The following is a 22,560-nucleotide window of genomic DNA, read 5'->3' as shown; positions in this document are numbered from 1 at the left end:
GCTTAAGTCGGGTACCTATATGTAGCAAGCCACCTTGCGGCTGAAATTGAATCCTTAGGTTGGTGCTTCCGTTGTCACCGAAATTGCGAAACTATTGATCCCGCCTCCTCGCAATTTTGGGTATTTTTAAAAGATGCCCAATTCCAGTTAGTTGATACGTTTCATGGAGTTCCTCAAGTCCGACGCACCTTGACGTCAGATACGGAGATGGGATCTAGAACATCAAGGCAACCGCACTAAGATAACCGAGGGCATTCTGTTAGGCATCTGCATTTTTTAGCCCAGTTTGAGTTTTTAGAACGTAACCTCCATATGCGGCTCTCATTTCTCATCAACGGTATGTGAACGCCCGTACTTGCTTAGAACTTGCTCATCAAGGGGGCAAACCAAGCGGGGAGAGTCCGAGCAATGAATGTTCAAGGGTAAGATTTTCCATTGCCACTCGCCCCAGCATCTTTTCGGCGGATTTTCGCAGGAGCTTTTGCCTGGTGCGATGCCCCTCCCACTTTCGGGCATATCCATACATATCCAAGACAACATATCATCGGATAGTAGTCGTAATATGCCGTGGCTTAGCGCACCCAGGATCCGAGAGAGAGAAAAGCACATGGAGGGTATCGCAGATGACCAGTAAAATCCCAAAGCCGCACCTTTCCGTTCAGCTGTTGGAGTCATAAGACCATTAACATATGCGAGTCATTGTTGGTGGCTGAAGCTCAATTTATTCAGGCGGTGACTAGTCAGAAACATACTCGTAGAGGAGGCCCGAATAAGCCAGCTGAAGTAGGGAGGCTCACGGTCTCACAATGCCCTCTTTCGTCGAGAGGCAGCACAACTAGCCTAAGGCTCCTCGCCGATCATTCCGGGGTAATACTAGAGTAACTGCACCCCTGGGCTCTATGGATGGCCACTTGTGTAACAATCGCACTGTCAGATAGGCTAGCTTGCTCAGTCCCGCATGTGATAGACTGTTCGTGATCCGTGGCAAGATGAGGCAGCCAATGGGTACTTGCTTACATTACTCGCAAGTATCCGACTCACTCATGGAATCCTGTTTCCCGACTTTCTGCCCCGAAATACTGTCCATGAGAGCTATGAATCGGCGGTCAGGCTTACCTTGTCGAAGGCAACAGTTGACTACGGCGGATACCGCTATTGAACACATAGTATACGCACAAATGCTTAAAGGGCGTTAATTTCTCTTGATTTGGCTAATGTAGTGGATACAAATTGTATGGTTGCCTGCCCTAAATCGCTGCAGAAAAAAAGGCAACCAATCGTTCTATTTTGGAGCAGTTTTATACCTCAGACGAATATGTAGATACGAGTGCATAAATATAGTCATAATGATTCATAGGTGGCATAAGGCTACAGGTAATAAGGCGGCAACGCGTAGGGCTGGCGACAAGAGGGCGCAATTATGGAATTAAGTTACCTATCACTTTGATAAACGACGCTCGTATACTTTCTACCGCCTACTAGGTATCTAGGTCAACTCTAATTGAGCAAACTGGGCAAAAAGAACAGTGTAGTTTAGTCGGTCCATAGTAAAGCAGTGTACTGTATCTATTCCAAGTTTGATACGTTCAAGTCCCAAGGTTCGTGAGTGAATTCAACATCAGATTGTGACGGTGTGCGCTCAGCTATTTTGGATCCTATTCATCAACGGCAATAGTACGTGATATCAGATAATTTAATACAGGACTTGTGTTTTATACATGGCCTTTTATATCTACATTGAGATTTAATATGCTGTTATCATTTTAAATCAAGGGATTGGTGTGTATTTTTAAACACGAGCCTTTCAGCCTGTATGAAAGCGTTATTGCAACAACAGATAGAAATCCTTCTGCGTAGCTGTCATGTAGTATCACAAGTGAACATTGCAGACTAATTAGATGTGTAGATTGAGTCTGTTCTCTTACAAGTTACATGTTACTAAATTGAATGTTTTCTCTTGCAATTTACCCTTTGCAGCTTTCCGTGTCAAGAAGATTGCAGAACTCAGAGTCTATAAGATTAATTCCCAGTTTTTATTCCTGATCTGGCTCATATTTGTGTACATAATTTTAACAATATGGCATCGGTTAAAGTCAATCTATGCACGGTTATTTACATTGATATCAATATCATGTTATTTGTGTACGTGGATATGCATGTGATATTCATTTACAAAATCAAGACTCAGCAGCAGAGAGATAGAGATAGATGTGAGAATCTCATGTCTACATATAGGCGCTTAAATTGGACTGAATGGAGGCCGATACAGAAACGGTCAATTTCATGACTGCATTTAGATAAAAGTGAGGAAACCTTTAAGTGGCTGCTTAATCTTATAGATATTATCCTACGACCTAATTTATACGTAACCCACGATGGCACCTTGTGAATTCATTCCAACCATAATTCCTCCTTGCCTACACATATTATTCACATTTCCTTTTCACTTACTCAAGTTATTCTGATCATTCTTCATGATATACAAAAGCTACAGCCTCATTCTCAATACTACTATTACAAGGGTATACATACAAACAGATACTTTCTGTTTTTATTTGACCCTAGTGTTCAGCTGATATCCTTATACCTCTACCGAGTCAGCCTTTCCCTCATCTTCTCTGTTTAGCCAACCAATCCAAATGTAATTTCCTGCAGCCGCCATTGGGGGAGGTCACTTGCCCAATCACTCGTCACATCCTAATCTACCCTCTTGTCATCATCACTCATTCGTCCACGTATTTATATCACCGAGTATGCCCAACACCAAATAACACTTCAGAATCCTTACAGCTGGTCTCATACTCGTATAAACAATATGTACATTTACCCACACATCCTCAAAAAAAGGCAACCATGGGGCAACACATCAAAATAGAACATTTTATGCACGAATTGACTATCGCTACCCGATGAGGCGCTTTATGACTTGTCAGTTGTGACTATGGGGCTGTTCGGTGTCAAGGCTCATATCAAATCGCAACCCGACGCATGCAACAACATGAGAAAGGCTCCGAGCCGACACCCTGTGACATCGTTTATTATTATGACGTAGTTATGATTTGAAAGACAACATCGAAAAAACGGACTACGAATTGCTGTGCAGTGGTCTAGAACTTGACATTGCTACGGTGGACATTGCGAGCCTATCAAGGTGCATGTTGCATGCATTCATTTGGAGACGCAATTTGCCTGTTGTTAGGCCACTAATTCATGGCTTATCCACATGCAACTAAAACTTCAATTTGTTAGCCTCAGGTAAAACAAGCGGTAGGAGTCGATGCGGAGACGGCAGAGTTTGACACAAGACACGCAGACTGGAGTTTTTACCGGTAAAAGGGGGGCCTCGGAAGTTGACCTTCTGATTAGGCACCGAGACACCAAGACATCAGTAAATCACATGTCTAAAGACGGCTCACAACTCATAATCCTGGGTCATTCTGCAGGGGGGCGGCTACAGCAGTGCTTAGGCAGATTTGCAGTTGCAGTGTACATGTGATGACCGCTATCTCGAACTTGGCTTAAAGCAATGTGCGATTTCGGGAGATGTTTCCGATCTTGGTAACTGAAAAGGGGGGAGGAGCATTACCATAATCAGTTACACAGATCACAAACAAATAGATTCGGTTCTAAGGTTCAGATAATAGCAATGGGAGATCATGAGAGTTTCCGTTGCAGAGCGCTTGTTCACTACCGATGAAATGGGTACGTGAGAATAAGACGCCGAGCATATTAAAGCTTTCTAGACAGGAAATTAGAATCGGCAGTTCCCGACAGAAGCTAGTAATACAGTAGTTAAAGATGGTGCCTCCTTGTAGATTGGTTCACTTATGTCTAAGCTTTGCGTATTTGTCCAATAACCAGTGCCTATGAGATATAAGATACCGTCATCAGGTAATCATCATTTTTCTGTCTCTCATGACTATTTAACTAGTTAGAGTTATCTATATCTTTTGCTATCTGCTACTGGTTCCAAGTTCCTAGTTGAAGTAACGTGAGTTTCTTTTATCAACGCTCTTGTATAAAGTCTAACCATATGAGTGCGCATGACCAACAAAGGGCTCTGGAGAAAGCTAGAAGGTTTTTTCTTTCCTCTTTTCTGATTCTTTTCTTTTTCCCCCGAAAATATTTCCGTCATCAATTAGCTTGAAATGCTGCAGAATAGTGCGCTAATAGCTCAGGGTAAACTTCATCAGATGATATGCTCGTCATATTACATGGGATGAAGTGAAACAAGCAAGACACAGGAATTCCATCAGCTACTATTGAAGCTGGATTGCGAGCATTGATAAACTAGGCGAATTATTCTCAAACTAATGTTTTCTGGCACTAAAAACGCTGCACACTGTAACAACTCGCTGGACATGTGTAGGTAATTTCCCCTCTATGCCGTCCTATAGCAGTTTTTGCGTATTTAGGCTAGCGCAGCAGTCTGCCGCATAATACAGTACAACGTGGATAGTGATTTATCCAATGAATTCGATGCTGCATGAAGCCCTATTTGGATATTGGGCGGTGCAGTGGCTATGCGCCAAACTAGTTGAGGATGCGCATTTAAAAGCTTCACGGTTATTTTTCAACAACGTCGAAATAAAACCATTTCATTGTCGTCTTTAGTTGTGTGTAACACAAAATATGTAACACAAGACACTTATTGTACCGCCTTTTCCGTGACTAAGATTATGACTCGAGGACCGAAATATACTTGATTCTTGCGTCAGCTACCTTCTTGAGCACAACTTCCGATGCCATTGAGGGGTTGCTTGTGATAAACACATGGCCAAACCTCAAGAAATTACGACTTCCTCAACGTTGCTTGCCATCAATATCAGCCGTGCGATTTTTTATAAATATCCGATTTCAAGCAAGAAGAAGAAACGATTCAAATGACGGATCCCCTAGATGATCAGTTGGCGAGCGCAAGTGGTCATTCAGAGGAAATGGGTCTCGATGAGGAAGACATTGATTTGGATGATGTGGTGCCGGATCTGAATCTACAGAATTCGCCTGCGATGATTGATGACATGTATTTAGCTGCCTTCAGTGGAATCAGTGGCCCACGAGAACCTATGTTACCATTTCACAACTTACAAACTGGTAAATTATACGATTGTATTCGTCATATATCATATCAAAAGCTCATTCAACTCCAGGTGAATCATCGACTTTTAGTAGCGAACCCCTGACATGGCAAGAGGACTCGGAACAATGGCAAGGGGACTTGGTACAATGGTATGAGTTTCCGGGACAGACATCCCATTCATTTGTCACTTCGTCGCGCCCCGGGAGTGGCTCTCCAGAACCAAAGTTGCCATCGAAAAATGCCGCTACCCCCTCAGCAGATCCTGCAAAGGTCAAAGTTGCTCCGAACGTGAAAACCGATTCTGGATATGGGTCAGTAACTCGTGAGACACCGAAGCTACCTCAAAAGCTCCAAACAAAAAGGGTGATTAGGGAGCCACTCGATATTGTGATAGAGAGAAGACTTATTGAAGCTCCCCCCTTTCAAGACCATGAGGATGTCACAAACTCTCCAACGTTATACACTGGAGATCAGAATATCATGGGCGCCAGCAGGACCCGCCGGTATATCTTGGAATTCGCAAATCATCTCTACGTCCCCCTTCAGGAACCATTTGCCGACGACAAAATAGGTAGTTTGATAGGGTCGCTGCGAGAGTTACTCGAGGCTTTCGCTCTCAAATTGGGTCAGACGTCCCAATTACAGATAAAACGCGATGCCATGTATTTTATATACACACATAGAGAGTAGGTTATGCCTAACCGCTTTCCAAATAGCTACTACCATGGATACTAACATAGGACGTCTAGCAAAATCACCCAATTGATGAGAGAATTTTTTAATGGAAGCCGGCCCACAGAGGAGACAGATATGGAATTTGGCAAACAAGTTGGCGAAACAGGTATCTTACGGCACAAAGAACTTCCCGCCGGTACCCCATTGCTGATACTGACGACAAATGTTCTTCAGAAGATATCGAGAGTTTTCTCGACGCCGTTACTAAAGATCCTGCTTTCAAATGGCTCGTTGGAAAGCTACAGGGCTTGCTGACTTCCACATATATAAATTCAGACGCCATGAAAAACATCTCTGATCACTTAATACAGGGTCTACCCCCAATTAAGGGAATTAGCAGGCAGCATCCGTCGAAACCTTTCAGAGTTATATTCGATGTCGAATGCGATATTCTTGGATTTATAAAAGACCAAGAATACTACGGGGCTGCCGCCGAGATAGTACCAAATGTGATCACTCTAACTGGGTCCTCTGACGACGTACAAGCTACAACCTGCGAGCAGTATCTTCTTCAGACTTGGCCGACAGTAGGGTGCAATCTGTTGCAGGCTATCCAAGGCGCGTTACAGGAGTACAATGCTTCTGAATCGCTTCAAAGTTCGTATCAATGTGAGTCAACCTACATATAGCAAATTTAAGCCGAGGCCTTACATGATTTGACAACTATTTAGGCAAATTTGAAGATCGAACAAAAATTAAAGTCTCCATAAGCGAAAGATCTCTGAAAGTTGAAATGATTGGCACAAATCATTGCATTGCAGAAATTGGCGAGCAGATCGGATGGCTCGCAACAGTTTTTAAGCCAACATTTCACGACTTAGAGATCTCGTTTTGCCATCCGGAACTTATCAGTTTTCAGGCCGAAGATAATCTACCTCTACTGTCCGAAGAATTTGAGAAGTCTTTCAGATGTAGAATACTCACTGTTTTAGACGACATCAAAGCCAATCGTTTGCCATATGCAGGGGGTCAATGCTGGCAACAGATGTTCAATAACCCCATTATTGTCACCGGTTATCCAATAAAGTCAAGAGAAAACATTGAATCCGGAGCTGGGTTGGAAATCCCTTTTGAAATGATGACGACTTTATCGGATGCTCGATTTCTGACAACCTTCAATGGAAAGACTGTTTTGAAGGGCTTCTCGACTGTGTTGTTACCGATGAGGCAGCAGGGCGATCTTATCATCTGGCATTTACTTGTCGACGTATCTGGTGCTCGCCTATCATATCTAGATCCCCGTATACAGCAGGGGATATTGATTTCATCTGACAATATGCAGAATACCCGTCATATACTTGGATGGTGTTCAGAAGCTCTAAAAAACATAGGTATGACACACACTGAGCCAAACATTGAGGAATAGTACGTTCTGACATTTATGACGATATCAAGGATCCCCAAGCGCAAATTATGATATCAAGTATTCTGGCCTCTCTCAAGGGAAATCGAGCCTATCCTTGGAGAAGATTGAGGTCAGCGTTGGCGCTGGCGAGTATTTCAAGGTTGGCACAAGTTTTCGTAGAGGCCTAAGGGAAGGAGTGTTTGCTAGGCGTATGTCAGATGGGTACGACGACCGTGTTGACCACATTGCTAACCAGTATATAACGTTGTACGATGTGAAAGAAAAACGTGCTTGGCTTTCCGATGGCCTGCCTATACTTCTTCACCTCGTTCGCACGTCTCTTAGGAGAGATGAGAAAGAAGATCCAGGTGGCCTCGGTATAAATATCGTCAAAAATCTCAATGAGGCGCCTCCCACAATTCAAGGTACCATGGCAGCGAAGGCGGTTTTATATGATGCCGACAACCGTTCAATCAGTCTGCGTTCACGCACAAAGGTCACGGAAGTAACAACCAACAGGATTATTGATGGTAAAACCTTCACAGAGCATCTCAAGAAACAAGAAACAGTACATTACTGCCTCGAAAACAGGGTAGAACAAATCTGCCATCAGCTTGAGCAGGTTATTGAGACAAACGTTCAGTCGAGACAAGAGGGCATCTTACGACGAGCTCCGAGAAACGTTCTCGGTGGATACGAATTTATGGGTGTCGCAGCTCGCAAGAATCTTGAACTTCTTACCACCAAGATGTCAATTTCAGAGCGTGGGAGTGGCTGGACGGATCTTTTATGCTCTATTTCAGCGGTTACTCTTTTCGGTAATGACTTTGGAGAGCTCATCAAGCCAAGATCAAAGATGAAGAAACGTTGCAATGGTTGTGGACTTAACGTCAGTCTACCGTCGGGGGAAAATCTCTTAGCAGTTGGTGTTGATGTCCTGGAAGGAATTCTTTTTGAGAAAGGCAACAAAGATACGATCCCCTGGCGATTAGTAGACGATATCTATTGGCATTGTAACGAAGCTGCCTTTGGACAATGCCAGTGCAATATCTCTGGTGGGAAGTCACGCCGTACATGTTTTGATGATCGGATCCAAGTACTCTCTTCCAACAGCAAAAACCGGCATCATCCGTCGTTGAGTTCGATAAATACCCCAACAAACGGGGCGGTTGTATTCGGCCACGGCCGGAAAAAAGGGGTCGCTCTAATGGGCCACAATATGGAGGAAGTTATGGAAGAGGCTGAGAGTGATTCATCTCCAGAAGACATCATTCGATCGCAAACTTCGCTGGGAGTATCTGTCTCATCTGATACGCAAAATGAGAGTTCCGAGACAAATGAGAACCTTCTCCCTGACGTAGTGAGCTCTGATACTCCTAATACTTCCACATCGTCCAAAATGGATGCATCGGGGTTAGCCAAAAATACTTCTCAAGTATCTAGCACTGAGGGCGCTGCCGCTCCAGATGCCTCTAGGTCAACAGAAATGCCACTATCCGGCTTAATTCTCGTTGATCCAAACCAGAGCGCTTTCCCAGATGTTATGTTTACTTTACCAGAAAGTAGTACCGCAACAGCACTGAATGCATCAGGCACGCCACTCATCCCTCATCGGAAGAGGCCTATTGAGAAACTAAAGGATAAATCCACAACGGCATGGAAGAAACTGAGGCATGATACTTCAAGCCAGACAGGTGGCTGAGGAGCCTCGATCAAAATAAAGCCCCAGCGTTTGATCAAGGGTTTCCATCGTGTTTTCACTAGAATTTAGCCTCTCTACTCTTATACTCAATGCTATTTATTTGGATATATGCTACACTGGCAAAAGGCACGACCTGCTAGATCTGTATACTTTCCTAGACGGACAGTAAGATAGTTTTTATACCACGTTAATCTTATCGAACACTCCAACATGAGGCACTTCAACGGCATAGACTGAGTGTTGCACAAAATAGTTTGCGTCGGTATATGTGAATCATGTCAGAAGTGACGCTAGCCATAGCCTGAGTATGTGGTTCCAGGTGTCACCCGTTCAAATACAGGATGAGGGCATAAATCGCCAAATTTAGGCGGAGTCTGCGTTTGAAGTTCGAGAAATTTCTTCATGTGTAAGAGATATGTATATAGAGTGAATAGGAGGGGGATCCGCAGTTCAGCAATGAACCCCACCGCTTCTGAAAGCTCGACATAATAATCTCGGGGACTGTTAAGATGGACCGTAGAGCTGCCAGATATTTAACTCTTCGACAACTCTTTGGCTTATTATTTTGGCTAGACTTAAGTCGATCATAGAGGCAAAGCTTCTGATATACAGTGGTTTCTAAATGCTATGCGTCGTTCTGCGAGCAACTCGCGGCTGGTGGGTGGTAAAACTCAAGAGGCGAAGATTCTTTTCCGGAGTTTCGCATGAAGTACAAATGCTCGGATGAGCAACTGGTAACGTCCATAAATAAGAGGCAAAATATTTCGATTAAACCGCAAGGTCCGGTTGCCTTTGCTGTTTTACACTAGCTACGATCTGCGCCAATCCCGTGTATCGCAACTTAACGATTCATCACAAAGCAGCCTCCGTCTAGCTTTTTGTTCGAGAGAACTCATATCTCTAGACAATCTAACAACCCAATATCTCACCCAGCATACGGTCTGACTGTCGAACAAGTCTTGAAAGAGCTTCAAGCGAATTCTTTGAGGGGTGTCGGTGTGGGCGGGGCTGTCCTGTCCAACCGCTAAAGATCTTGTTTAAGCAAATTTTCGACGAGATAACTTCAGTAAGACAAACTAATCCATACAAATTCTCCTCACCATACGGTCAAAATTATGTTAGACTGACACAATGATATAGGTGTTGCTGATGGCACTGGCAGCTAATTTCGGCATCCATACGCGGATGAAAGACGGCATTCTCAAAGGCGTTATTGTAAACGTATTCATCAGCTTTATTCATACTCTTTAAGCTGAAAGAACTATCGACTCATTCCACAACTTGGGCTCACAAGCATGCAACATGTTTCGGAACGGCAAAACCATCAACATCCAGACATCCGACGTGATTCTTGGCGATATCGTCGACTTGACAACCGGCGACTCTGTACTTGCAGACATCAGACCTATACGTGTCGTAAACTTGGAAGCGGCTGAAGCGCTTCTCACGGGCAAGTCAGTTCCGGCTTCCAAGAATTTGATGATGACACCGGCCTGGCCATCGTCTCGACGTAGTTTGCAGCTCTACAACAATCACCAAAAGTTGTAGTCGTGGCGTTGTCTTTGCAGCTGGCATGTACACAGAAATTGAACTCATCTCCAGTGTGTTACAAGGAGGAGACCTGGCAGGCAAGGGCATTGAACGGGAGCCTCTAACCTCTCAACCCGAAACTGCGGCCAAGATGTGGTCAAAGGCTACGATGGGCTGGCTAGACAAATTCCTTGATCTTACTGCTGAATAACCTTCTCGACTATTCCTGTGGCTCCTCGCCCTTGCCATTGTCTATGCAATCATTGTGCTTGGCCCCAACAAGTTTGACACACATGAAGACGCCGTTCTATATGCTGTCACAACGGCTGTAAGCACGATTACCGTTTTCTTGTTATTAGTCCTAACAGTTACCATGATAGCTGGCACTGAGAAGATATTAGAGAGATATGTCATTGTTCGCAATCTGCCCAGCTTGGAAACTTTAGGTGAAGTGACAAGTAAGTGCCCTACTTTTAGTCTCAACTCTTTACCGCAGACATACTGATCATCATCTATATACATCTGCTTCGACAAGACCAAAACAATTACTCAGGGTCGAATGATTGCACACAAAGCATGGCTTCCGAGTCATGGTATCTATTCTGTCGAAACGACAAACAAGGTATATAGCCCAACCATCGGCCAAGTATCGTTCAGTCTCATACAATCAAGAAGCGTAAAAAAAATCAGAAATTAGTCATCAATAAAAGAGATCACTCCTCTTGAAGAGGCTAGAAAGAGATATTTTCTGCAAAAATTACCTGAGCATTGCCTCACTCGCCAAATTGGCCACTGTTGAAGAGAAGAAGAGTGATTCAGCGCAACTGCAATCCACCAAACGAATAATTAGTAGTGCTCTAACTGAAATTGCTATTGAAGTATTCTCATTCGTTTCGGTTTCAATCGTATAAAGCTATCGCAGGGACTGGGAGCGAACTGGGGTCATCTTGGAGAGTTTCCATTTGACTTTGGAGTCAAAAAGATGTCGACTCCTTTCTGGGATACAACTACAAAGGAAGCACACACTTTCACAAAGACATAGAAAATTGTAAAAGAAGTGCAATTGTAGATTGTGTATAACTAACATCATGTAATAGGGTGCGGTGGAATTCGTGATAGAGATATGCGACCGTTTCGCTCAAGGGACAAAATCAAGCCTCTAGACAGCGTCATAAAAGCCACCACATTAGACAACATTGATGGCTTTAGGAAGCCAAACCCCTCGTGTTCCTGTACTTGCTCATAAGCTTAAGTGGCAATCAGTCTCAGCATCTGATTTTGCGGATGGAATTGTCCCTTCGCAAACGCTTCGAGCGCGATCTTGTCTTTCACGGCCTCGTAGGAATCTACGATCCTCCCCGTCCTGAGTCCAGAGACAGTGTTCTCGTGTGTCAATTTGCCGGTATTGCCATTCATATGCTTACAGGAAACCATCCACAGACGGCTCATGCTATTGCTACAGACGTGTGTATCCTTCTTTCGTCAGAGAAGATTCGCATGCTCCCTGACGACATTGCTCGTACTATTGTGATGACAGCTCAAGAGTTTGATGCCCTGGGCGATGACCAGATTGATGCTCTTCCCCAACTACCCCTTGTAATTGCTAGCCGAATGATTGAGATCCTCCATAGATCTAACCGCTACGTTGCCATGACTGGCGATGGTGTCGACGACAGTCTAAGCTTTAAGCTCACGGGCATTAGCACTGCCATATGATCAGGCTCAGACGTCGCCAAAGAGCCATCCGGCATCATCCTAACTGACGACGAGGTCACCTCTATCTCGAATGTCATTGAAGAAGGCCGCCAGATATTCGACAACATCCAGAAATTCGTCCTTCATGTCCCAGCAGCCAACATCGTCTTCGTCATCTCTCTTCTCACCGGCCCAGCTTCCAAGGACAATACAGCTATCTCCGTGTTTCTATCAACTCCCGTCGAAATCATCCGGATGCTTCCCGGCACTGGTGCCTTTAGCGAGTCAGGTCTTGGATTTGAAACTGCCGTCCCAGACATTCTCAACCGCCTTCCCCGAGACGTAATGTTCACCCCTACCTTGCCACAGATCAACACGTCAACTGAAACCCCAGCTAACAGTCGTTTGCCACACAGCTCCGCTACGGCATCTTCATTCCCGATTTTATGCTCGATATGGTCGGCTACGGGCCGGTTCCGTGCTTGGCTCTTTCACCACCGTCATCTTCGGCTTTGACGACGGCAATTTGGGCCTCAACTGCAACAACGCCTGTTGGCCCTCGTGCCACGACGTCTTTCATGCCCTCGCAACGGTCTACACCGCGATGATGTGGATCACTTCCTGCTCTTCTCGCGGGAACTCACAGACTTCCGCCGGTCGTTTTTCGATATGCACAAGGGGGCCCGCGCGTGGGGGGAACATCATCTGTGGGGAAACTGGTTTCTATTATTTGCCATGACAGTTGTCTTCTTCATGATATTTCCGGTGCTGTACATCCCGCGGCTGAACGCAATCGTCTTCATGCATACGGGGATTGACAGGGAGTGGGGGTTTGTGTTTGCTGTTGCCATTGCGTTTGTTGTCGGAGCCGAGGCTTGGAAGCGGACAAAGAGAATCTATCTCCGGAGGTCACAGGGACCAACCTCGACAAACGGAGATGCAGTTGTGTGAGTGTTGGTTCCTAGGTGGTTTGTTTAGGGGATTTTTGCGAGAAAGTGCAACGTTGTATTAACCAGTAATTTTGTTCCTTTTGTCCTATGGAGCGGATACGCTATATTATGTAGAAGTTGTGAACTGTCATTGGATGTATATATTAGGAATCTTCTTGGCAGAAATGGCGAGATTCTGATCTCCGTTTTCGTCCGCTTTGCACGTTGTCCCAGTCAAGAAAGGCATTGGCCAGATCCCAGGAGCGGCCATCTTCCCATATCCTTTCGCAAAAACTCCATTCATAGTCCCCCAGAGCTGCATCTCGACCTAGATCTGACTGCAGGGGTCGGATCCTTTCTGCCGTTAAGGATTCGCGGTGACTCGTATTGTGCATCCGGTACCCTAGAGGAAGCAGATAAGAAAATAAGCTCTGATCTTAGCCCGTGGCATGATCATCAAGCAGAATGCCCGAACAAGCACAGTGGACCCGGGAGAGTTGTCTTTAAACACTATGGAGTAAGGTCCCTTCGTTATACCTACTGCGACTCCGTACACTTGTCAGTATTAGGACATGAATCACGCGTCCTGAAGTGTTGTCATGTCTCACTCCTAGGGGACGAAACATTTGCAAGTGAGCATGGTACAGGCAAGGTTCAGGGTCGGCGTTAAGACGGCATGAAGCATCGCATCTCATCCATGCCTCGCCCTCGCCAAAAAGGAACTTGGCCAAGCTTTCAACAGACAGCACTTGTCTGGGAGGATTGCCGCGGCATGAGAGTTGGTCGCAGGGTGATGTCGGAATGCAACAGTGACGGCGCCTCACGAAACACTCTTGATGTCCTCTCTAATTGAATACGCACCACAACAGACAGACGAGATGACTTCGCTGGCACAGAGACCAGCTCACCGGCTACTCGGCCGTCCGCCAAGACATGCAATGGAGTCATGCACTCATCTTTGGCGTCGCTATCTCTTCAGGGTCGCATTGTCACATGGCGGGTATCTAGCCGCAGAGCTTCATGTGATGGGGTGCTAGATATGTACGAAGCATGTACACGCATGCCTGTACATACATCCAGCTAATTGCATGAAATCAGCCGCCACTACTGACTCACTGTATGCCTTTTAAAAGGGAAAAAGGATAGAGCAGGAATGTCCTCACGGATCTCATATGTCGGGCTGCGAAATGATTCCAACCCCTCCTCTCAGTTTCACTTTTGGCGGTATATTCACCGCAACTCAATCATGCCCATCTCAACTGAGCATCGCTCCGCTTTCTGCATGTTGTGTCTGTTGGATTCGAGTCATGACTTTGACATGGATGCCGCATAGCTGTACCAGCTTGTTTCGATCCTAGTGGATTGAGCTGAAGTGAAGATTCCGCCTGGGCAGCATATACTTGTATACCTATGCTTGAATCCTTGCTCAATAGTCTCAAATAAACAGTTTGACAACAAGCGCATAGAATGACAAAAATCATTCCCCGACAATGCACAGTGCATGCCAAACAGGTACAGTGGCCGCAACTCCCCCTCAAGGAGAGAGAAATAGAATAAAACGGTTCGCCCTTTTTGAGGTTATCCGTTCGTCAAAAGAAAGGCACGTCTTATACCCTTTTAGGCAGCCTGTGCCGACCGTTTTCTCCAGCCCTGGGCGGCCAGTTATGCCTTGCAATGGGTGCTTTGGACAAGTAGTCTCCCCACTTGGTGGCAGATGAAGGGCTTTAGACTCGCCTCAGCTAGCTGGATCTGTCAAAGTACATGTCCGGACACACGGCCGCCACACGATACGGGCTATGGGTTCCTTTTTCTCAAGCAGAGCTAGGCCAACTTTCAGTGTGGCTCTGCCCACGAGACCGAGAGGGCGGAGCTTTGCTGATGCCTTCCTACTGATAGATGGAGAAGGCGCTCTGCTCCTGGATATGTATGATGAATGCCGCAGAGTGCTTGGCAGAGAGATCCTTTGGAACCAAACCGCTGTATGTCGGTACTTGTGAGCGAAACCGGACGCTCTCGGCCGGGCCGTAGATGACGAGGAAGAAAAGGGAACATCTTGGCAGTCCATGATCTCCTTCAAGGACCAGGCGAGGCCCATAATTTTGAGCGGAATTTTCTCTGGCAACTCTGAAGGAAGATGTATCCACATCTCAACAAGGTCGTGAGAACAAAGCACAGGGGTGAAAGGGTGTAGACTAAACGAATCACAAACGAATTGCAGGGGGTGTAAAGTACAAGGAGGGGGGTCGATGATGATCATGGAGAACAGCCAGGACCAGGGTCTTCCAACCGTACTTTAACGGCGGGTCTGGCCTTTCCCTGAAAGAGGCCTTGTCCCAGACGAACGCGTGTCTTTGGCCATTCGGGTCCCGCCTCAGGGCTCCATGGCTCCCCAATTCTGGCCACTTGATTTCCTCCCAATAGCTTGGTTGTGATCGCCCGGGCATGGGTTTTTAGCGGAGAGCGCTGGGGCAAAAGTCCCCTCATTGCGGAATAGTCCCTTTTACCCGTCCCAAACAACCACAATGGCCCTCTCGTTCCTCCGGAGCATGTCCTTGCAGCACTAGGAAATGGCTGCCCCCTGCATGGCGGCGGGTTGAGAAGGATGAGCCGTAGCGTGCCAATTTCACAAGTAACAAGTACAGGCACGTTCTGATGTCTCTGGTGCAAAGATGAAGGCGATGAGGTTTTGATAGGATGTTGGCCGGGGGTTTGCTTGGGGCCAGACTTGAGGCTTTGAGGGCAGGGATTTGAGGACGACGGGGACCGGGGAAACTGTGCCGAACAGGGGTAAAGCAAGACAGGCCAGGGTTAGCCAGGGCGTAGCTTGACGTCGGTGTAGGGGTGCGGGTCTTTTCCCACATCTTCTTTACTGGCTTCATGTCTGAAGGGTCTTGCTCCGTAATATCTGTAGCTTTGACATGGGAGCCGTTGAAAGCAAACTCCCCTGTTCATTCATTGTCTGGCCGCGGAGTTGAGCAGAGCCAGGGGCGTGTCATTGTGGCAAGACTTTGAGCCATGATGATGATTCTCAAAAATCTGTTTTTCTCGTCGGAGCGAAGGCCGGAGAAGCATGACGAACGGATATCTGTTTCGATTCCGGCCGAGCGTTTGAGCCTGCAATCAACCGATGAATCAATAGGTGCCTATACCGTATCGGCACTGTCCTCTACATGCCGAATCCCGAAGCCAGCATACTGTGCTGTACTCGTACAATTCAATGCGACACAAGCAGTTTAATGCTTGGCAGGACTGATGCCTCTGGGCCCCATGTCGGCCCGACGAACTGGAAAACGGTTGAGCAACCTGAGCGGTTGGCTTATGGCGGGTACAGCACTGCACCGTACACCGTATAAGCAAGACAATACGCAGGATACAACGGTAATAAAGCGCGTCGCCGCTGTTGGGGGAGCATCGCATTGACGAGAGGCGAGAGGCGAGAGGCGAGATACGAAATACGTTGCCGCCTGGATTGTTAGAGATGACGGCATTTGATGTCGGTTATCCCACTTACTAATCGCTGCAGTACTTATGCATATACGATGATAAGCTATTCCGGCCTCAGGCATAGGTACGCTATCGATAGACGACCTGCACCTTTCACGTATTTCTCGTACAGTACAGAAACTTGCTGATGTGATGGCTTCATCCGTCGGTCATGGGCATAACATGACAGGAGCCAGTTCCGACGGCGACAGGGCACAGGCGCATCTTGCGTGCAGAATGCCACCGTTTTACCGTCTCTCCGTTTCCATTCTCCATTTGCCGTTCCCGGCTGAGCGGTTCAGTCGCACCCCCTCTCGCATTGACAGAGCAGACGACGTGCTAAGGCAGATTTAGGTACATGCTCCGCAGGGCTATTTCATAGTGCGGCTCCAAGTACCGCCCCGACCGGCGAAGCGACTCGGGAGCCGCCGGCAACCACCGTTTGCTCCCATGAACTGCTGCTTAGCTCGGGCAAAGACTCGCGGCTGGGCTATTTTGTGCGAAGGGGGTGCTAGCGGCAGCAAACTAGCGTTACAGAGCGTCAGTTTTGATTGCTGTCTTGGTGGTTGAGATCGATCCTTGTTCCGCCCTGCTGATGTCTCGATTACTTATACGCCTGATCCATTGCAGCCGAGGAACAGTTTCCACAAGTTACAAGTTAATCAAAGAAGGCGTACGGAGTACGGAGTTCTATATGTCTCCTTTCGCGACCAAGGCGAACCAATGGACTTTGCTTGGTATAATGCCGAAGTAATTCTGTCCGCGTTGCTCACTTGAGGCAGTACAGGAGGAGGCAGCAGAGGATGTACAACTGCCGTATCGCTTGGAAAAAACAAAGAGCAGAGCTCAACCGGCGGCCTGGAATGCACAGATGTCGGAGTTCGTACCCGACGGAGTTGATGATCCTCGACCACAGAGTCCGGGGGGCAGACAAATTTCAAACTCCGGGTCTCTGGGCACTTCGCCGATTATCCACAATTTGCGGCTCATGTTTTTGAGTCAAAAGTCAAACCATGTAAGCGTTAGTCTCAAAGAAAAACTAGTCGAGCCCCAGAATCTGTGCTAACACCTCAAGATGAAGCCCGAGAACAAGAAATACTAATTGCAATTGGGAAAAAATGGAGAAGAATGCCACGAGGATTCACGCGCGGCCCGCCGAGCGAGCACCGTCAGCACCGGGGCAAATCACCGTTTCTCCATCTTTGGCTTGCTAACTCGTCCTTGCTTTGGGAAAAGGGGCGTGTGATAATTCCGCTGTCTTGCGCGCTTGACCTGGTGGAGCTCTGGTTTAGGGCTGCATGGGTAAACGGCTGGGAAGGGGATGAGTCAATAAAGATCTTCAGCTAAGAAAACGAGAAGAGAGCGAGAGGAGGACAAACGAGCGCCCGCACAGAAGAGACGATGCGATGTGTCAGACGCTTTTTCCCTTGTCCGCCCCTGCTAGCTGTCTGTTTTGCAGCTGGAATTACCACTTTGAGAGCGGCGATGATGATGGCGGTTCGTGATTCGACGCTTCGTATTTTCACACAAAAAAGCTATTACTGAGCAGACCAGACACCCAGCCAGCATCGACGAAGCTGGAGAAGGCGCGCCCAAATACACCGCTGACTAAAGACACCAAGGACTGCAGTGTAATATCCGAGTGATTCAGGTGGAATGCAATGCTATAAAGATGGCCAGCATGGGTGGCTGTCAATTCAGGGCTGAAGTTGAGGGGGGTTCGTTCGTTCCGAACTCCTGGGCATAAACGGAAATGGATAACGTGTGCGGGACTGATCACCAATCGCCCTGCGCCTAAATCCTGAGTTCTACTTTTTAACTCTATACGAATAGGTTGGGTCCTTGTTTTTCTTCTTCCTCTTTCACCCCCGTTCCTTTCTCAGCTCGGATGGGAGGGGGGCGATCTTCCATGTCCAAGAAGGCACCACGATGACTGCACTGCATAAGGGATGACGCCGACATGCGACCGCCTCTGGATGAAGTGATTTGGCGACGGCATCTAGGCGGTTCAGCCGCACTCGATTGTCTCAGTCGGTGGCTCTTATTGCCATCGGATCACGCTCCATATCGGGCCATCGGACTAGTACGAATATGCAGCGAAAATCCATCGAGAAAGGCGTCAAGCGTTCAGGGCCTTCAGGCACACACCCTTGGTGCCGAGCACGACTGCCGGGTGTCTTTTGAGAAGAGCTGAACAATACGCGAAATCAGCGCTGTCATCGGAGGACGCAGAAACGTGCCGCCGTGAATCTAACGAGCCATCCTGGGAGCGAGCACCGTATTAAATGCCAAGTTCTGGACTTAGCTCGCCCCCTCCTCCATTCCATGGCGCTACCAGCCTGACGGTACGCCAGCATCCTCATCTAAACCTAAAACTGTCCCATCAATCTCGCTGGCACCACGTGCGAGACAGGCCCAAGCAGTCCGTCTCCGCGCCCCGCGACAACTCAGACGCCATTCGAGCCATTCGAGCTTCAAGGCGGTGTTCGAGTCAACGCCTCCTCGTGACTGGCGCGGCCCTGATTCATGGGACAATCACGACTTCTAGAAGTTCCGTCAGTTCCGGATGCGCGGCCTAGCTTTTGCGCCGGCGCGATCTCTTAGTCGTTCGGTTCGGAGCAAGTTTGCTAAGCGGCGCAGCTGGTGATGCGCCTTTGGAGGAGAGCTAGATTTGCGCGGACGAGTAGGTGCGAGTACAAAGCAAAGCAGCCCAGAAGGCACACAACGTACGAGTACCGTACTGGACGGGCCAGGAAGTGTGGTGAAGCGAGACAAGCGACAGCAAGGGATAGAGAGTCTCGAAAAAGACGGCAGATGCAACCAGGCGGCACGCTCCGGGCTAGACTGGGCGTCGTTGTGAAGCAGCGATTATTAATAGCCACCAGGAGGGTGACAGTTCGCATTTTCTAGCCGTCTTGATGAATGGATCCAACCGCAGGAAGAAGTTACCGGAATCAGCAACAGGAAAGGATGAGCCGGCTCCGGAAGGGAATCCCTTAACACCGGGCGTCCGTGATGCTAGTCGTGGTCGTATTACCAACTCCTACTACGAGTACTAGCATGTGCCACCACGCAGCCGTGCCAACAGCATCTCGACTCGCAGGAGATCCGAAGTTGCGAGCCTCTCTATTCGCCCGATGTGGCCTGATTTTTTGGTGTCGCTTCCTTTCTTTTTGTGCTTGGTCCTTTTTTCATCCAATTAACCCAGATTATCCTGCCGCTCCCTGGATGTGATTCGCCCCTTGTGCGTGCGTACGGCTGAAGTGACGCTTGCCTAGTCCCGCATCGATAGCCTACTCTTTCGTCGCATTACAACCACATCTCGCCGTCCATCCATCCATCCCATTTTCATTAGCCCAAGCACTTTAGCAATCCCGAGACCTCCTTTGGCGCCAACGCATGCACTCTGTCGATCTAAGGCGTAGCGCCTATCCGTGTCGCACATCAAAACTGGAGTCGTCTCGACCCCCCTCCCTTGCGTGCCTTTGGCGGTTGGTTTTCGCATTTGCTTTCTTTTTCTGTCCTTTGGGCTTTGTTGGTGGAATATTGTGATATTGCTTGGCTCACAAACCGTAAAGCAAAACACCTCCTTACATCTCACAGACGGCCTAGAACTCGCAAACTAACAAGCCGCACGAGCAGCGCCAAGTCGGACATGATTACAACGCCGGCTCCCTTTCGCCTCCCTCTCATCGGGGACTTTCCCAAGGTTGCCCGTCTGATAATGCACGGTAATATATCTGCAAGGCCAACAGCAGCAGCAACGCGGATATTTGCCCGCACCCCCGAAGACAAATAGAGTTGCATCACAGCGTTACGACACGTATTAAATCATCAACTTGCTGCTGCGAACAACTAACAGCAATTCGGTGATAACACCCCGTTTAGTTCCCTTCTCAAGCGGGCCTAGCCCATCTGTCAGCTTCAACGCCGCACCATCTAACCAACTAACGATTCGGCCTTCAAACATAACTTGTACAAGTAAGCTGATAGGCGTTGGATAGCAGGCACGCCGGCAAATGCAGCAGCCAAATCGAGAACCACCTTTCAAGCCGAAGGGCTGCGCAGATGTACATACTCGCTCCTCCTTGTAGCGAGTTAGACTACTATATATTACGGAGTGGTAGTGGCGGTCGGAGTTCCGCCTCCTGGTCTCTCTCCCCCCGCACACGGGTTTTACGCCGGTTGGTTTTGGGGCTTGTCGTCAAAGTTGACGGATTCGAACTCGGCTGGCTTGCCTCCGCGGCTGTCTTTTGCGCTCTGGCGTCTTCTCCTTTGCTCCCTTGGAACGCCTTTATTCTCCTCAGCTTTCTGCCTGCTGCCAGGCAAACTCGATGCCGCTAGTTGTTCGTACAAGACGCAGTAGTACATTGGGAAAAACGGGGTAATGCTCCGTAGCCCATGGCTAGTCGTGGGCAGGCAATATAAACAACCAGCTGATGGAGTGCTGCTAAGTTTCCTTAGTAATGCATTGGGTAAGATTGTGCTAAAAAGCCATCGTGTTATCGTTGGGGCTGCAAATCCCCCGTTGGACTGGACCTCCTTCAATGGTGGGATCTCGATGACCTCTCTCTCTTTCTCCTAGGCTAAAAAGGCTTCACGGCAAAAGCAAAGCCCAGAGAGTCGAGATCATCGCCCTCTCTGCCACCCCTCCCCCCTACATTACGCCCATTGACCAAAAACCACAACCCCCGTCTGAATATGCAGATCAGCGGTTTACGAACAATCGGGGAGCCTGAATCTCTGGATCCGCCTGCGGGCAAGGGGGCAGAGACCCCGTCCAGGCAAGGCGTCACCCCATGCAAATCTCTCTGCGTGCTTGCTTTTCGCTTTCTCCCCTCCAAGCCGCGCCCGCGCGGTTATTTCCTCGTTCGGAATGGTCGGGATCCCGGTTTCCCTTCTCGCCTCTTCGCGAAAATCAGCAAGTTTGTGCGTTACAGGTGTTGGGTCCTTCTGCCTCTTTTTTTGAACCACACCCAATAATCCTCCCCTATCGCGAAGGATTTCCTGACCCCTCTTTCACTGTAACTTTTGGATGCCTTTTCTTTTTTTTTGCTTTTTTAACTTCTTGTAGCTGCGTCTCCCAATGCTGCACTGCTTCGCAAGCTTTCGTCTGTAGGATTCATCGTAAATTAAAAGCCCCCTCTCTACGGCTCTAGCATAAGCCTTACGAATCACGAACTCGAGCAGCAAAGAGAAATTAAGCTTTTTAACTTTGGCCGTTTAAAAACAGCAAACTACAGCAACACGTATCTCCCCAATTTGTCATCCCCAAAAACGCCGTCATTCAACCCCCCAGTCGCCGGAGCTGAACCCGTCTTTGCTGCGGCGCTCGGCGTTCGGCTCATTCCATGGGACAAAAATAACAAGCCAATAGTCTCTCACCAATAGAACACCGGCCATGGAAAAAGCCGAGCTCTCTTCTCCCCTTCTTCCTCTTCTCTCACTATCATATGTACAGTACGGAGAGTAGCATTGTTCGTTCATCATGCAGCATTTGTAGTAATAATCCCCATGAAGTTAGCAAAAAAACCCCAGTGGCTTGTCTTGTCTTTTCAGTCTGAATTGCCGAATAATGTCTCGGCAGACGAAAAAAAAAGGCGGCTGCTGCTGGGCTGTTACAAGGCAAGGGCATGCAGCTACGTATTACTAAAAACCGAACAAAAAAGAAACCAACATGCAAACTATTCCCTACTTGTAGATATTTTACAAATACATGTAATTCGTCTCTCCACCCCCAAAGGAGAAAGAAGAGCGTGAACAACAAAAAAAGTCGTTGCAATTCAGACGTTTTGCCGCCTTCGGAAGCCCGCGTTTCAAGTGCCGTCGCACGGTCCAACGGATTTCCGGCTGGGTTTCTCTTCTTCTCTCATCGTTTTTCGTTTTTTTCTATTATTCCCTTCTTATTCCGTGTCACTTATGATTATCCTCTTTACATACTGCAGGCCCCCCCCCCCCCCCCCCCCCCCCCCCCCGCGGGCGGCGGGGGGGGGGCGGGCGCCGGTGGTTTTTAAAATATATAGGATTTAACTGAGTATCGGGGTGACTAATGGGCCCGCAC

General features: G+C 47.8%; 4 protein-coding genes across 4 annotated transcripts; 2 read left to right on the top strand and 2 right to left on the bottom strand.

Moving 5' to 3' along the window:
- The first annotated feature begins 4,586 nt into the window (after nt 1-4,586).
- V8C40DRAFT_243823 (uncharacterized protein) lies at nt 4,587-9,064 on the top strand. Its single transcript, XM_083215518.1, has 6 exons — nt 4,587-5,094; nt 5,151-5,766; nt 5,830-5,921; nt 5,990-6,424; nt 6,487-7,146; nt 7,211-9,064. Exons 1-6 carry the CDS (start codon nt 4,884-4,886, stop codon nt 8,860-8,862), a joined length of 3,666 nt encoding a protein of 1,221 aa, XP_083073546.1. The 5' UTR covers nt 4,587-4,883; the 3' UTR covers nt 8,863-9,064.
- Nucleotides 9,065-10,164: 1,100 nt separating this feature from the next.
- On the top strand, nt 10,165-12,695 carry V8C40DRAFT_265370 (uncharacterized protein; the record flags this gene model as incomplete). Its single annotated transcript, XM_083219648.1, has 4 exons — nt 10,165-10,316; nt 11,646-12,055; nt 12,113-12,429; nt 12,504-12,695. The coding sequence occupies 4 exons, from the start codon at nt 10,165-10,167 to the stop codon at nt 12,693-12,695; spliced, it is 1,071 nt and encodes a 356-aa protein (XP_083073545.1).
- Nucleotides 12,696-13,524: 829 nt separating this feature from the next.
- Nucleotides 13,525-14,578, bottom strand: V8C40DRAFT_212672 (uncharacterized protein). Its single transcript, XM_083212127.1, has 2 exons — nt 14,180-14,578; nt 13,525-13,556 (listed from the first exon to the last, which is right to left on the bottom strand). Exon 1 carries the CDS (start codon nt 14,495-14,497, stop codon nt 14,261-14,263), a length of 237 nt encoding a protein of 78 aa, XP_083073544.1. The 5' UTR covers nt 14,498-14,578; the 3' UTR covers nt 13,525-13,556; nt 14,180-14,260.
- A 5,190-nt stretch (nt 14,579-19,768) lies between these two features.
- Nucleotides 19,769-20,100, bottom strand: V8C40DRAFT_243812 (uncharacterized protein). The gene has a single exon (XM_083215517.1). It carries the CDS (start codon nt 20,002-20,004, stop codon nt 19,774-19,776), a length of 231 nt encoding a protein of 76 aa, XP_083073543.1. The 5' UTR covers nt 20,005-20,100; the 3' UTR covers nt 19,769-19,773.
- Between the last annotated feature and the right edge of the window lie 2,460 nt (nt 20,101-22,560).

Source organism: Trichoderma camerunense (assembly GCF_050948025.1).
Source record: "Trichoderma camerunense strain CBS 138272 chromosome Unknown V8C40scaffold_8, whole genome shotgun sequence".
NCBI classification, from domain to species: domain Eukaryota; kingdom Fungi; phylum Ascomycota; class Sordariomycetes; order Hypocreales; family Hypocreaceae; genus Trichoderma; species Trichoderma camerunense.
The sequence above is the reverse complement of the archived record's forward strand: the minus strand, read 5'-3'. Positions and strand labels throughout refer to the sequence as shown.

Excerpts from the sequence above, each read along its gene's own strand:
- V8C40DRAFT_243812 (XM_083215517.1), bottom strand. The coding sequence starts at position 20,004 with ATGCGAAAACCAACCGCCAAAGGCACGCAAGGGAGGGGGGTCGAGACG.
- V8C40DRAFT_212672 (XM_083212127.1), bottom strand. The coding sequence starts at position 14,497 with ATGATTTTTGTCATTCTATGCGCTTGTTGTCAAACTGTTTATTTGAGA.
- V8C40DRAFT_243823 (XM_083215518.1), top strand. The coding sequence starts at position 4,884 with ATGACGGATCCCCTAGATGATCAGTTGGCGAGCGCAAGTGGTCATTCA. Across the intron at positions 5,922-5,989 it reads CAAACAAGTTGGCGAAACAG|AAGATATCGAGAGTTTTCTC; the intron begins GTATCTTACGGC and ends AATGTTCTTCAG. Across the intron at positions 7,147-7,210 it reads AGAAGCTCTAAAAAACATAG|GATCCCCAAGCGCAAATTAT; the intron begins GTATGACACACA and ends GACGATATCAAG.